The 16,224-nt window shown below is 44.3% G+C and overlaps 1 protein-coding gene across 3 annotated transcripts in view; it reads left to right on the top strand.

The window, feature by feature from the left end:
* PPOX (protoporphyrinogen oxidase) overlaps nucleotides 1-16,224 on the top strand; it is a 285,846-nt gene that overhangs the window by 32,302 nt on the left and 237,320 nt on the right. For 2 of the 3 annotated variants that reach the window (XM_085638560.1, XM_085638561.1), the window contains exons 2-3: nucleotides 12,673-12,776; nucleotides 15,137-15,271. In XM_085638560.1, coding sequence (XP_085494686.1) covers nucleotides 12,690-12,776; nucleotides 15,137-15,271 — 222 coding nt within the window. In that variant the 5' untranslated portion in view covers nucleotides 12,673-12,689. The remainder of the gene's footprint in view (nucleotides 1-12,672; nucleotides 12,777-15,136; nucleotides 15,272-16,224) is intronic. The other variant, XM_085638562.1, reaches the window with a different exon arrangement.

Consider the following 16,224-nt stretch of genomic DNA (forward strand, 5'->3'; position numbering starts at 1 on the left):
GTATGGGATAAGCATCAAAGGACGAGATCTCATTCAGTGCCCTGAAGTCCATACAAAAACGTATACTCCCGTCTGGCTTTGGCACCATTACGATAGGGGAGGACCACTCACTTCGGGATGGTCTGATGACTCCCAACTGCATCATGTCTCGGACTTCCTGCTGGACAGCTTTTCTCCTTGCCTCTGGTATCCTGTAAGGGCGTTGCTTGACCACTTTTCCTGGAGTTGTCTCAATGTGATGTTCGGCGAGATGTGTTTTCCCCGCGAGATCTGAGAAGATGCTAGAGTGGACTTGCAGGACCTCCATCAGTTTGTCCCTCTCCGTTTGACTGAGCTCGGTGTTGATTGGTAGTTGATGTAGCGTTGTCCCTCCTTTCCCCTGCGTAGGCAGTGAGAGTGAGGCCGTTTTCGGGGGGGGCCGATCCATTTTTTTAGCATGTTTATATGGTAATCTTGGGTCCTACTGGGGGACAGTTGTACCTTGTACGTGGTTTTCCCGATAGTGGCGATGACTCTATATGGTCCCTTCCATTCGCTCCGGAACTTGTGTGTGGATGTTGGAAGAAGCACCAAGGCCCAGTCGTTCACCTTTAGGGTTCTCCACTTCTTGCCTCGGTTGTAGTAGTGGGCCTGTTTCTCTTGACTTCTCGCTAGATTCGTGTAAGCGAGATCGCGGAGCTTCCCTATCTTTGTTTTCAACGCCTGAGTATAATCCAGCATTTCCCGGGCTTCCAGGGATTCTTCCTTCTCCCACACCTCCTTAGTCATCTCCAACAGGCTACGAGGTTGGCGCCCGTATAACATTTCAAAGGCCGAACATCCGAGGCTGCTCTGCACCTGACTACGGATGACATACAAGGCCAAGGGTAAGAGTCGGTCCCACTCTGATCCTTCCACCTCCAGCATTTTCTTAAGGGTGCTTTTTAGTGTACCATTGTATCGCTCTACTAGACCATCCGTCTGTGGATGGTACACAGAGGTTTTGATGTGACTGAGGTCTAGGAGTCTGCAGACTTCTCTCATCAGGCGAGAGACAAAAGGTGTCCCCTGGTCTGTAAGAACTTCCTTGGGGAAGCCTACCCTAGAGAATAGCTCCAGGAAACAGTCGGCTGTATTCCGGGTAGTGGGAGTCCTTAGGGGAAAAGCTTCGGGAAAACGGGTGGCATAGTCCACTATGACAAGTACATATAAGTGACCCTTTGTTGTGCGGGGTAAAGGCCCTATCAGGTCCATCCCGACCCTCTCGAATGGAGTTCCTATCACAGGTAGCGGTTGCAAGGGGACTCCAGGAGGCCGATGAGTATTCCTCTTCTGACACACTATACAGGCTTGGCAATGGGTTTTGATATCCTGGTAGATCCCTGGCCAATAGAAATACCTGAGTACAGTTTGGGTTGTTTTCTCCGACCCAGTATGTCCAGCCAGGATATGCGAGTGTGAGAAAAACATTATTTGCTCCCTAAAGGCCTTGGGTACCAACAGCTGGTGGGGATCCTTGGGGGATGCCTGTCTATATAACAACCCATCTGTGATGAGAAACCTGGGGTACCTAGGTGATTCGGAATCGGTGGTACTGTGAGCTTGTTCCCAGGCGTTATACAGGGTGGTGTCATTGGCTTGAGCGAACTTGAAGCTCCGGTCCGTAAGCCATGGTTCGGGGGTGATTAGGGCCGTAGATGTGTCTAAAGATCCACCCCCTTTGTGCGTACCCTGCTTTGGTTTGTTCAGCACTCGTTGGAATAGGTCCAAGAAGTCCGGATTATCGGTTCCGATAATGAGGTCTTCCGGGAGTTCATCCAGTACTCCGACCCTTATGTGGTTTTGGACCCCTCCCGAGTGTTCTAATGGGATGACAGCTACCGGGTATGGTTTCACGTCTCCATGTACACATCTAATGTGTACCGAAGCCTCAGGAACTATTTGGTCATGCGCAACCCACAACCCCTGGATCACCGACTGCTTACATCCTGAGTCTAAGAGGGCTCTAATGACGTGACCGTTTACCTGCACACTCACATGGAAGGCCGTCCCCATATCCGCAGTATACAGAATAGATTTGGGTATGTAACCCACTTCCATGGGTTCCTCCGTTGGTCTTTTCTTTGGACAGACACGGGCAATGTGGCCCCACTCCCCACAGTCAAAGCATTGGGGCCCCTTCAGTCCTGGGACCTCGAACCTCGTGTGTCTGGGTCTTATCGGTTCCGGAAGCTTGAGCCTTTTCTCAGGTCTGGGCGGATTCATGCGTGGCTTCTCTCCCTCCCCGCTGGACCCCTTTGGTTGGGCTCTAGAAAAAGTCGTGGCCATCTCAACGGCTTGATGGACCGTCAGGTGGCTATGCTGTCTCAACCACCGCTGAGTGTTGTAGGGTAATGCCTCTAGATATTGCTCCAGGTATATTTTCTCCATGATTTCTTCTTTGGAGCTGGTACCGGGAGTTAGCCATTTGTCGGCCGCCATTTTAAGCCTGAAGAATAGCGTTTTGGGATTTTCCCCAGGTCCACCTTTCTCTCTCCTGAACCTCACTCGATACGCTTCTGCGTCTAGGCCCAGGTGATCCAGGATGATGCCTTTAATTGTTCCATACGGTGTTTCGCCGTTAGCGTTGGCCACCTGGTATGCGGCTTGAGCCTCTCCCACCAGGAGAGGAGCCAAGAAAAAAGGCCATTTTTCCAGGGGCCAGCTACAGGCCCGTGCTACCCTCTCGAAATTTGTGAGGAAAGCATCTGGGTCCTCTCCCGGCACGTACTTTTGGAGGGACAGACCTGCGGGGGTTGACTAGCTCGGCCCCCTTGTCTCACGAATGGGGGTGGCCTGAGGTTCCGTCACCACCTTCTGGAGACCCTCCAACTGGGCCGTTATCGTGTTTTTGAAAACATCGCGATCCGCACTGGCGGAAGCCATTTGGCGCTCGACCGCCCATTCCAGCTTCTCCTGTCCTTTGATAATATGTTGAATTAGAACATCCATCTTTAAAGTGCAGATGGCCGGATCTGTGCCCGCATTCTCCACCACTGTGAGCGGATGAGATGAATGACTCAAGACTCTACGTCTAGTCAGAGAAGGTTTTATTTTGATAAAGTCCCTTTTAGTGGGCGCAGCCAGATTGTTTCAAACGAGCAGGGGGGATTTTGGTCTCAAGGTAAACAAGTCTCTGCTTTCCGTCGAGTTTGAGTGGCGCCGGGGTCGTCCCTTGCGATGTTTCGTCCTTCGGGCAGGTGTGGCAGCGTAGAGGACTCCGATGTGCCGGCGACCCAAAAGAGAGACAGAAGCAAAGGAGGCGGTCAGAAAACAAGCTCTCGCTATTCTCACACGGGGACGGGGAAGTGAGGACAACACTCTGGTGCTCAGGTGCGATTTAGGCTACGGCCGCTGTGCAACGGGACCAGTGCAAGTGAGGAAGGGGATAGTGCAGAGACAAACGAGTCGGCGAGTGGGGATATCTTAACTTTCCGCCTTCTCCCGCCTCCCGACCCAGCCCGTGAAACGGTCACGTACCTGGGTTAGCCACGCTCCTCCGTGGGCGCGGCTCGGCGATACGTGGTTGCGGAGTCCTCCTGTCTCCGGCTTCTCTCCCCTCGGCATCCATCCTCGGTCCTCAGGGCGTCCTCGTTCTCCTCGTTCTCGCTCTCGTTCTCCAAACTCCTTCTCACGTCTTTCCTTCTCCAAGTCTCCCGCTCCGGTGTTCGTACACACCCCGAACTGTTCTTGGTCGGATTTTATTGGCTGCGGGCCCAGGGTGTCATCATAGTGGGCGGGGTAGTCCGTGAGCTCATCCCAGTTAAAGGGGAAGGCGTCTGCTGTAGTCGGATCCTCAATTCCTGAAGCTGTCCATGCGTCTTCCTGCGGATTATAAAACATAGGGCCCGTGAAATCCCGAGCCTCCCACCACTCAGCCCCGTGTCAACAGTCCTCCCCGCTCTCCTTGTGACATTGTTTTATTTCTTTTATAGCGCTTTAGCTCTACAGTAGTGCTAAAGCACTATAAAAAAAATAAAACAAAATAGTGGAATTTAAATTGTTTTTTATGCACGTGTGATGTAAAGCGTTCTGACACCCTTCACTGGGATGAGTAGTGCCACTACTCATCCCAATGTAGGGTGCCAAAGCACTTTATATCACACATACACAATAGCCATTGACAGCAAATCATATTTGTGTATAGTAATATATAGGATGTGTTACATAAGACAGTGACGGCTACAAGGTGTAGGAGCCCCATGTCCTTCATACCTCACTGTGGTATATTAGAAGGATTATAATTTATGTACTCCAAGTAACACAAGGATCTCTATCTTAAAAGCAGTAACCCACTTACACATTTACACAAAATAAAAATCTGTCATCTGCGTGTTACATAATGTGTTTTGCAGGAGACGTATTAATCCTCTATGCTACTTTAATTCAAAACTAGGACTAGGCAAAACACAGATCTCGCCAGCAAATACGTTATCACGTTATCATCCACAGGTATTTTTTCATTATTATTATTCCCTGAGATTTAGCTGGCACACAAAGATCTCTGCAGCAGGTGCCTTAACCCCATAAGATTCACTGCCATGTTTCTCCTTGTTGCCAATTTCTTTGTGGCAGGGTTTAAATAAAATAAATGTATAAGTTGAGGCCCAGGTTTTGCGTAGGGCTGCGTCAGTATTTTGGCTCACCCCCAATGCAAAATCTAATTTGTTAAATATTGTAATGTGCTCATGATAGACTTGCTAAACATATGTGAGGTCTTAAGATCTGCTGTCACTTCCTATGAGGTCATGGGTTATGATGCTTTTCCTGTGATCCCACTTGCAATGTCGTGCACCGTGATGTCATTTCTTGTGATGTCACACCCACTCTGCCTTACGTGGTGAGTCCCCCCACTTCTTTTTTAGGTCGAGCCCAGCCAGCCTGCATGCGCTGTCTGCAAGACCTTTTGAAATCACTAAAACTATGTTATTCCTGCCTCCTGCATGCAATTGGTTCACTCTTGTGTCGGTCTTATTTGCTGCCTCGCAACTCAACCTGGCAATGGATACCTCACTTCCGTTGGAGGCAGAGGGTCACCGGCCAAGTTCCATCTCCTTATGGTTTAATTCTATACCTGTTTTTTTTTAGAGAACTCTTATTTTTTTTGTATGGCATTGTTGACCCACCAAGCCCAACGCCATCTGCGCCGCTCACCGTGCCTAAGTTTCTTTCTTGGCACTCAACTATCTTGCGCCCCGTCTGCACTTATTCACGGCTGTATCTGGGGGCACTTGTCAAACGGCGCATTACAAATATGCATGGTTTTTATTTCAGCAGCTGATTATTCCTACCATTAACAGCACATACATCACCCCCTCTCCCTTTCACCCAATATTATTCGCTGTGTTTCGGGATGCAGTAGAAGGGTAAATGTGCACACAGCAGCATGGCAGTTGTGGTCTGTGCAGGAATCATGGGTCTTGTAGTCACGAGACGTGATGTCAAGCTGATGGCTGCTTCCTGTAAGGTAATGAGCACAACTTCCGGGTTTGCATTGCAAGCATCATGGGAATTGTAGTCACAAGATGTGGTGGCTGCCCCCTGGAAGGTAATGTGCACAATTTCAAGGTTTGCATTGCAATCGTTAACAAGGTTTTTCAGTATAATTTCTTTATAAAACTGTTAATGTGATTGTCGATTCTAGGATTATTTAGCAGTAATGTGAGCAGTGAACGCGGAAAAGGCTTGGGTTGGAAACACCTTTCACACAAGCTGGAGGAGGCTTGTGATGTTTATTATATTGGGTGTATCAACTCTTATTATGCTTTCTCATCGCAGTTATTTATATAAGCATGCTCACCACGACACTTTTTGTCTACTAGCTGTCTGGCACACTGGTCTCGCTTTGTATTTTCAAAGTACTTATTTTACAGAAAATATTAACGTACATTTTATCTGTACGTTATTGGGACGTTTTTAGGTCTCGCGTGGCGTAAGTCTGCGCAGACATGCGCAGTCTCGCTGGCGAGATTTAATGTTTTGGTTAGATTTCTCTAGTGGGCTTTAAGCCCCGCCCCTCCTTTCCATTGGCTGGCATCACCGTTTATGCTAAACGGTGGCCAGCTATTGGAAAGGAGCGTCTCGTGACGTACACTTTTCTCTTTTAGAGCCGTCCCAGTTGGACTGGCTGCCCCGACTTACTGCTGGCGTAAAAGGTTTTCTTATCTTTATGGGGCCAAACACATGGCCCCATAAAGATAAGAAACCAGTCATGCGAGTCAGTCCAACTGGGACGGCTCGCGAGCCAGTCCAACTGGGACGGCTCTAAAAGAGAAAAAGACTATCCCTTCATTTATCTCCTGCACACACATGGCCAATTCACTCACTTCTTATATACACCATACCCCTCTAAGCTCCATACCTTGCTCTTGGCGCAGGTCACGCTCCGCAGGGCTCCGTAGAAGATGGGCAGCAGCGCCATGATCATCAGGCTCCCGTAGGCTAGCGCCGCCCCTCGGGGGAGGCCGGCAGCCGGGCAGATGCGTTGGAAGCTGTGGGGTCCGAGTCGTTGATCAGCGACGGGGGAGCCTCTACCTTTGCCATGGCTGGAGGTTCGGGGAGCTGCGGGTTTCAAAGAGGGAGGTGGGACGGGAAGGTGCAGCGCTGAGGCTGCGTGGAGCTCTGTAGGAGGGCTCCGGACAGGGAAGAGACTGCTCTTTCAAGCTCCGCTGCTTTTTGGTACCGGTAAGGCCACGTTCTTTTTTTTTTTTTTTTTTTGCATATTTTATATAGCGCGAACTCGACCCAATGGTATTGGAGCGCTTTACATAGCACCGTATTTACATTACACATTCAGGCACAGGGAGATTAAGTGATTTGCCCAGAATCACATGAAGTGGACGCGACCTCGAGACTCGAACCCTGGTTTCCTGCACCAGAGTCGGCAGCGCAGAGTGACGTCTCTCCCGGATGAAGCACTGCGCAAGCTCCACTTTGTCCTTAGCAAATCCGGTAAATGTGCTTAACCTCAATGATAGACTGTACAGGTAAACCTTCATTTTTTTCAGAGACCACAAGAAGTTTCATAATTGAGACTGCATTTGTGAAACAGGGCAGGCAGCAGAGAACATTGGGCACTAACAACCAATCGGCTTGATTGTTGTTCTTGGAGCACACGCCAAAAAAGGGGCCGGAAAGATGCCACCCGCAACCGATATCTAAATGACCATCTGAGCGACATCTGCACAACGCTCAGTTTCATTTGACAAAACGGGCTGGGGTGAGAGGTCACTTCAAAATCTCATTCAAGCAGGAGCGGAAATATTTTAAGTCACAGCAAAAAGCAAAATCGTTTGTCTGCCATCTATTTCCAGCATTAAATAGATTGCCAAACTTACTCCATAGTCGGCAATGTCGGTAGGGTCGGGATTCCCAGTAGAGCTCGCGCACTGGTACAGAGCAGCTGGAACAAGGACGGGCTTGCAGAACGGAAGAGGGGTCGTCGAGTAATGGTTTCCTCTCCGCACTGTGCCACTCCACCCGTGGTCATGAGTGAGTGATGGCCGGTCCTACCAAAGTGTACTCAACACTGTCAGCAAATCATGCGACCAAAAAGAAACAGACAACATTCCAGATCACACGTAGGAGATGGACGCCGTTATACAGTGTGTACCTTAGCCCTCAGGTCGGCTTGGAGGCACTACTTAATTTGTATTAAAACAAGCATTGAAAATGCAATAGGCCTCGCCTTTTATTAAGTTAAAGCCATTTGCTTTGCTATATAATACCATTAGCAAGGCAAATGGCTTTAACTTAATAAAAGGCGAGGCCTATTGCATTTTCAATGCTTGTTACTTATACTTTCTTTGTAACTAGTCATGCTAACACAATCTAACATTCTCTTCAGCTGAATGAAGTGCTCACCATTAAGCAAATCTATTTCATTTATTGGAAACGCTTTTCATTAATCTGCTAAATTGTCATTGAATTGCTACAGTGTGTTGCTGCCAGTAATATGGCTTTATGGGTTTTCTGTTTTATTCTCCGGTGAATGCAGACATGCATGAAAAAAGGGTTAGATGTTTCAAACTATCTGTAATAAGACGTGTTAGGAGAATACTGTAGATTTTCCTCTTGTGTACTAGTAAGGAGTGTTAAAGCATATTTAACAGTTGCATGTGTTAGAGGCTGTGTGGGGAGTGGTGAAGAGGTTGGTGATGCATATGTGCTGTATTGATGGGGGAAGGCGTATGCAGGACCACTGGTATTATGTGGCATTGATAAGCGAAATTATGTAGCGTGGTTGACACAATTATGAATAAAAATAACCCAGCAAATTCTGTAAACCAGTGGTGAACACTGTAGCAGTGTTATTTTTTCTTTTTACCACCTATTTTGTCTTGGTAAAACTGCACCTCATTAGTACTGTTTTAACATCTGAATACAGCAGTTGACAACTGCAAAGGGACCAGCTAACCCTTGCAAAGTCTCTGCCACTTCGACAAGCCACATGTGGCTCTTTTTGCTTAGTACCATGTACTACCTTTCAGCTATTAACATTTTTCTGGTAAAATCTAAAAATTATGTAGTACATGCTGAATTATATGGCAAATCAGTAATTATAGAATAACTCCTGCAACTGCGGAATTGCGTGATTCCTGTTAAACTGTCTACTGTAGGTGGCACGTGAGGGTAAAATATTAACTCTATTATTATAGAACGAGTGGTAGAAGGAGCTAAAATGGTGGGAATATGTCATCCAGTTTATCCAGAATGGGTCAGTTACTATGGGATCTAGGTGTAAATGTAGTGGATTCCTTACTTTGTTACTCCATTGTTGCCTGTCTTATAATTTTCATCCAGTGCTGGAATTACCTAACATAAGGTGTAATATCACCAGTAGCTCCACATAGAAATGGGCATGTCAGCAAAACCGGCTTATTGCTTAGTTCATATGTATGCAAACGGCCAGGTCATCAATGCTTTGCTAAAGGTAATAATAATGAAAGCTGCTATGTACCCTTGGGGAGAGGATGTAGCCTTACGGCTAGAGCAGTGGACCTCGAAGCTGGGGAACCGGGTTCGAGTCACGGCAACAACGCTCAACATCCTGTGATTCTGGGCAAATCACTTAATCTTCCCGTGCCTAACAAAAATGAATGTGTCCATCTGTAACAAAACTGGTACTCATGTAAAGCTCTCTGATACCCAATGTCTCGGGTCTAGTTCGCGCTATATAAAACTCTTTAATAAAAAGAAAAAAAACCTAAACGCAAACTGTAACATTTTGCTGTCTGGTCAGAGAAGATTGGCCCTCCACCTCTCGGTTAATTGTATGTTGATATTTCAATTAAGAGATGTGTCTTTGAAGAGGAACTTTTTCTTGTGCGATATGTGTGAAGTTTCCTGCATAGGAAGGGTAGTTGTATTTTATGTAAAACATCATTGGTGACGCAGATAGACTTAAATGAGCCTTTTAAGGTCGAGCCTAACGTTGCAGTGCATGCGCTGCTCGCTTTGCCAGGCATGCAGTATTCAGTATAATGTGGAAGCTTTGTGGAAGCTCCGCCCACTCTCCGCCCATCCTTTACATTGGCTTATGTCCTAAATGCGGCCTCCTGATTGGGTTTAGGCTTGTTAGTCCCGTCTCATGACAGCCATGGCGTTGTTTGTATCCTTCCATGGCCACTGGCCCCTTTACCCTGAACACTATTTTCTTCCCTGTCTTCACCCCCCCTCCACCTCCCGCAGTCTGTGACTTCTCAGCCCCCCCACTCCCGTTCGTGCCTTCTCACCCACTTGCACTCCTGTTTCCAATGCAATAGGTCTTTCGTAAATGCGAGTCCTAGTGCATTGCAAATGATTGTTTCAGCTGGCAGCCACTGCAGGAGGTGTAGAATTGGATGCAATCTTGTGGTTTTCAATGCAGGAGTAGTCTTCCAGTTGTGTTATTTTTTATTCTTTGTAGTATGTGAAGCAGGTACTCATGTACATCAAGGTTAAACATGCTGGCATACTACAAATGTGACGAGCAAGGGTAATAACTCCTGGGCCCTTTGAAAGAAGTTCAGGATTGGACAAGCATTTACAGTGCAATAGTTCTCACATTACTGAAAGTTTGAGCTATTGGCATTGCAAATAATAATGCAACACCAATACCTCAAAGTTTCAGTAATGTGAGACCTATTGCATTGCAAATGTTTGTTTAAGACTTGAGCCCTGTCCATGGCACTTAATAGCCGTAAGGGAAACCTCATAATGATGTGAATGTTAAAGCCTGGCACCCTATCACTACTCAAGTGCAGCTGCATCCTATGTGGTGTGCCCCATTGCCTGCAGGAACATATGCAAGGCATGCGTCGATGCCTGCAGGAATGAGTGCAAGTGTCCAGGATTCATGCTGGATCGCGTGCCTTGCCGGAGCCTTTATTCCAGTGATGGATGGTGGGGTTAGTGTAAGGACTGTGGAATTGAAAAAGATATTGCAGACTAAAAATAGAAGAGTCGCAATAAAAGTAACTTTATTCCACTCTCTCATCTTGACTTTTTACAAATCTCAACATGTAGATAGATTCCACAGCATGTTAGAAGGGCAGCATTGGGGATCTCAGATCTAGGCAACCCGGCTGCAGAAAATATCCTTGCCAAACCTTCCATGCCTTGGAGAAGTCACAGAGGGTAGCGAAGGGAGAATGCAAGTTGTGAGGTCCATGTGACCGCCGGGCATATGTAACGTACATACCTGGAGAATGCCACTTATGCCTACTTTATACCTCATGGAGTTTCTCCTGACACTGGATAGTGCCATTATCCATCCAGCAAGGGAAGCTTTATAAGTCACTCAAGCGGCATAACTCCCACAAAGGTCACAAAAAGTTGGTTGGGATACAAGCATAATGACTTTGACCCAAATTATGTAATGTTTCCTTAGCTGAGGATGTATGGGGATGTTAAAAATACTTTTATAATCTTTTCCCCTGCACAATTTTCGTCATCACAAAGTTGGGAAAACATTGTGCCTTAATTTAAAGGAGTACTTCTAAAGTTAACTACAGCACAATATAGTTTCTAGTTTCAGATAAGTACTTTGTAAAGTGTCCTTAAAGCTCCTGGAATGGAGATATGTCATATAAAACTTTAAAATAAACACATAAATAAATAAAATGTTTGTTTTCTTCCAAGGTTGAGCCCTACCTACGTTTTACATCGGGCATGCCCATAATTTCATGGATTTAAATGAAATGTTGGCTATGTGTTTATAATTACTTTTTGATTTTCTGTAAAGAAAGATTTGATGAAGGAAATAGAATGAGAAATGCAAGTTAGTTCTAATGAAGATAGATGTTTGAAGATGATTTTCATTTAGGTGTGTTAAAGCACACACATACTGGTGTGTTGTGTGTGTATATATATATATTTATATATTTATATTTATATATTAATATTTATTTATTTTTTTAACTAAAAAAAACAGGTATAAGAGACGCTATAGTTAGAAATTAGCATTTAAAAAAACCTCAGGAATTCCCTGAAAAAACCAAAGGTTTCAGGGACGTTATAGTTAGTTGGACATTTCACTTGTGCAAAACCAGAGAAATCGGCCGGTATAATTAGTTCAGCTAACTATACCTCGCGCCCCCGCAATACACTGCTGACATAACTGATGACATCACTGATTACCTCTCAAATGACATCACTGATGACATCATCCAGTGACTGTGTGTTTCTGAAAAACTTTGAGTATGTATATATATATATATATATATATATATATATATATATATATATATATATATATATATATATATAGTCCTTTCCGCTCTCCTTTCCACTCGGCGGAAATACAGGCACGGACCTCTCGCCTCCAAATCAAAAATCAAACAGTCCCACAAGCCCAAGGTTGTCCACCTGTGAGTAGCACTCGAGCAGCAGCTTGATTTATGTGTAGGTAGGGACGGGGATCTGCTTGTAGGAGCCGCTCCGTAGTGGATTTGCCTGACGCGTTTCGAAGCTCCATATGCTTCTCTTCAGAGGCTTTAACGGAAACGGTGTGCACAACCGCTAACCCACTTCCACACCCACCAATGGGAGGCTCAAATCAGACTGTGCATTATGGGAAGTGAAGTGCGGAAAGCACATAATCAAGTCCTGTATGGACCCTGCAAGTGGGCCCGTCCTCAATCCTATGTACGGCTGCTGTTCCACTTTCGTGGCCCCCAAGGCTTCCGGGGTGGTGCATACTCCGCGGCTGGACGGCCGCGTGTTATGTGGAACAGCAGCCGTACATAGGATTGAGGACAGGCCCACTTGCGAGTGCTACTGACAGGTGGACAACCTTGGAGCAGAATATATATTCCAATCATCAAGCTCCCAAATATTGAAGATGCCACAGGCGGCGTGTTTTCACTTATTTATTGGCAAGGCAGCATTCCAAAGTAGCTTCGCCGACACAGTTCAATCTGCCATCATATCCATATGCGTTTCGGGCGTCCTCTCGCCCTTGATCTCAGGAAATGGCTCACAAGGAGTTGCAGTGGCCATACATAATCACAGCTTTGTTTTTTTTAAGAGGACGCTCGAAACGCATATTGCGCACAAGGAACGGCGTGTATATTGGCAAGGTAAAAATACAGCAGGACAATCAACTTTGATTTTTAAACGACAAATTAGTTCTTTTTTAACCTTTTTCTTATCCTCTTGTCTCCATCCATTTAGTAGTAAATATTAGGACAATGCCACGGACGGTGGTTGTCGCAGGAGGAGGGATCAGTGGACTTGCAGCCTGCTACCACCTTGTGAAAAGTGGCAGCGTTCCTAAGGTGAGATACATTTTGAGACATGGAGCAGATTTTGGGTTTCCAGCAGTGTTCCAGTCACGGCTAGTGTAGATGGCAGCCCAAATTGAATCTGTCAATGCGCTCCTAGATTGTTCTTAGCAACAGCAAAATTGGACCCTGTTCTAGGAAGGAGTTGAAGTGCAGGTTAGGTGAGAATTGAGGGGGTAAAGAGCAGAGAGAGGATACTATCACTTCACACTAGCCTACTGCTGTGATCCTTGTTGTATACACATTGCATTTAATTTGTATTTATATAATCCTTTGCTAGACTTAAAGATGCCCAATCACTTTTAAAACTGTCAAGTTAATATTTGCTCTTTTTAGGTCTGGCGTTAGCCAAGTCCTTATAATTTTACTAAATTATATGTAGAATATACTTATTTAAAGGTGCTTTCCGCCACACCTCTTCACCTATTGTTCTATTTTTGCAACATTCTCATTTTACTTCCGCTCACTACCGCATACAGCATGGGGCAGTCGGTCAGCCTACTGAAGTCACTGGCTAGTGCCACTTTAAATGACTGCATTTTGCACTTCCACAAAGTAGATATCCACGCAAAAGCCAGTTCCTTTTAGTGCCAGTGTTGTTTAGTGTGATAGTAGAACACATTTGAAATGAAGACCGCTTTATAATTTCCTGTCTCCTTCCAGTCTTGTTGTAAATTCCTTTTGATGTGGACTGCTACTATTTCAGAGCATACTATATATTGTGTGCTTGTACTCCATTTCACTAATGGTTCTTTAATAAACTTCGCCTAGGGAGAAACCCAAACTTTATTGTGTTTTTTTTCTTTCTTTTTTCCTTCTTTCTTTCTCATTTTGCCTTCTTTCCTTCTTTCTTTCTTTCCTTCTTCCTTCCTTTGTTGCCTACCTTCTTTTTTTGTTTCTGTCCTTCTTACCTTCTTTTTTAATTTTCTTTCTTTCTCTTCTTTCTTTGTTTCTTTCTTTCCCTTTCTTGCTTCTTTCCTTAATTTCATTTCTTAATTTCTTCTTTATTTCTTGGCTACTTTACGTGTTTTTTGTGTGCCTTCTTTCCTTCATATTTTAATTTTAACTTCTTTCTTTCCTTTTGTTCTTTTGTTCTTTCTTTCCTTTCTTTTTGCCTTCTTTCTTTCCCTATTTGTTCATTCTTTCTTTTTGCCTTCTTTCCATTGTTTCTTTTTTGTCTTCTTTTCATTTTTTTTCTTCTGTTTTCTGTTTTGCTTTATATCTTCCATGCTTTCCTTCTTTATTTGTTTCCTTCTTTCTGTTCCTTTATTTCCCTTTGCCTGATTTCCTTTTTTCTTTCTTTCTTTTTGCCCTTTTTATTTCCTTTTTTCTGTTTTGCTTTCATTCTTCCATTCTTTCCCTCTTTGTTTCACATGGAGCACACTCACAAACAAGGTAGTTGTCTTCAGTGCTAGGTGTACCATGGTAATGTGTACTTTTTTGCGAACAGAAAAACCACTTTTGCCTTTATCCATAGTTGTTTTTAGATTTAATGAGGGTCTGGCAGCATACCGAACAATATCGTTGAGCAAAAATCATGACAAATTAAACAAGAATTGCCCAAAACCTGGTGGCCAACACCAAACCTATTGGCTTTGTCAATGCCTCTTTTACATATAGTTGAAAGAATATTGATTTAGGTGACGTTTGGACATGTGTTGCAATCATGTTGCGGCAGGCATGCCTCAGCCGACGATTGCTATAGGTATAGAGTATTTTCAGTTTATGCTTTTGCCTTTCACCTTTAATGCACAAAGTGGAATATCTAGTAGTCCTATCAAAACGGTAGGTCCTTATATATGTATAAGGTGCTATGAAGAAAATGTGTTGCTGTAAAAGCTTATGTAACATAGCATGATGAGACTTCCCTATCCTTAGACTAATGGTTTACGCTTATTAGAAACTCATTTGCCTACACTGACTTATACTTGCAATCATAACTTTCAGCTTACATAGACGTTATTTATTCTGATCTTGTTGCCAAAATCTCACAGGTTTTACATGAACAGGTGAAGAAGTGGCCTATGCAGGTGGTGGCTGAAATGCCCTTTATAGTCATGAAGTAGATTAATTGTTTTTGGAATTAGTAGTTAAAATTCACAGTGATTTCAATATTTGGATGAACAGAGCTGGGCTGTGGTTTCCTCCCAATGTTCATTTAATTGTATATTTCCAGTAGGAGGTTGTCACATTGCTTGACATATTAGGTACAGGCTGGAATAATGAACACTCCCTGTCAACAAGATTCTCCCATACAGAGCCACAGCTTAATAAATGCGCAATTGCCAACCAGTCCTTGCGTTATGCCAAATTGCCGTTTAAACCTCCATTTTAATCAATTTGCATGACCCTAGGTCATTCTTGTGGAAGGCAGCAGCCGATTGGGTGGTTGGCTAAACTCCACCCGCACGGACGATGGGGCGGTGTTTGAGCATGGGCCACGCGGGATTCGTCCAGCAGGTGCTGTTGGCAAGAACACTCTGTCTATGGTAGGAGGCTTATGTTCTTTTTTTGTTTTTTTTTAAATTAAAATCTGCCATGTTGCAGAGCCTTTTATGCATTGTTTAGAAGTAACTGGTAAATGCGATTATGAATTGTTATACCTGTACTCTTGAGTGCCTTGGTTATATCAATTATGAATATAATAACTTGTTTTCGTTGAGTATACCTTGCTTTTTTATTCAGATTACAACACAGAACCAAATGACAAAATTGACATTGAAATAATAATAAGAAACGCATGTACTGCACGTTAAGATATGAACAACAATGCACACGTTGCCATACAGGCTGGAAGCCATATGAAGACAGTATGGTTTTAAGAATTGTAAGAAAATTTGAGAGGCTTATAAAAAGAGATTATGTGTTTGAAAGTGGATGAGGAACTGAAGACTCCAGAAGTACCTGGAGGAAGCAGGGAGGGAATGATGGTGTAAAAAAGAGAGATATAGATTGATCGAAGAGAACGAGGCAGAGGAGACAGTTAAAACAACAAGGAGTGTAGGAAAATGATGGATAGAATTCATTCAGAGACGTTTAACATGATTCTGAATACACAAGATGGCAAGTGAAAGGAAATGGGAAATCAGGATAGTAGTTGTGTAAGGATTAATCAAAAAATATACAGAAAAACAAAGTTAAGGCTATTTGGGTACAATTATAGTATTATCTATTGAAAGTAAGGGAAATTACCAATAAACGCCAATTTAGTAAATATGATGGAGTGGGTAGGAGATTAGGACCGCTGGAAGGAAAATGATGGGTGGGATAAGAAAATTAATGGTTTTGAAAACAAATGAAGAAAAATAAAAACATGTCCATTTTGCAATGAGTGGCGTGGGGTGTGCGATCCAGACCTCAACCAAAGAGAGGTAGGAAGAACGAAGCTTATGAACGAAATGAAAAAAAGATTAAAAGGATAGGTTGTTATGTGTCATCCGCA

This window comes from Triturus cristatus, chromosome 12, assembly GCF_964204655.1.
Source record: "Triturus cristatus chromosome 12, aTriCri1.1, whole genome shotgun sequence".
NCBI classification, from domain to species: Eukaryota; Metazoa; Chordata; class Amphibia; order Caudata; family Salamandridae; genus Triturus; species Triturus cristatus.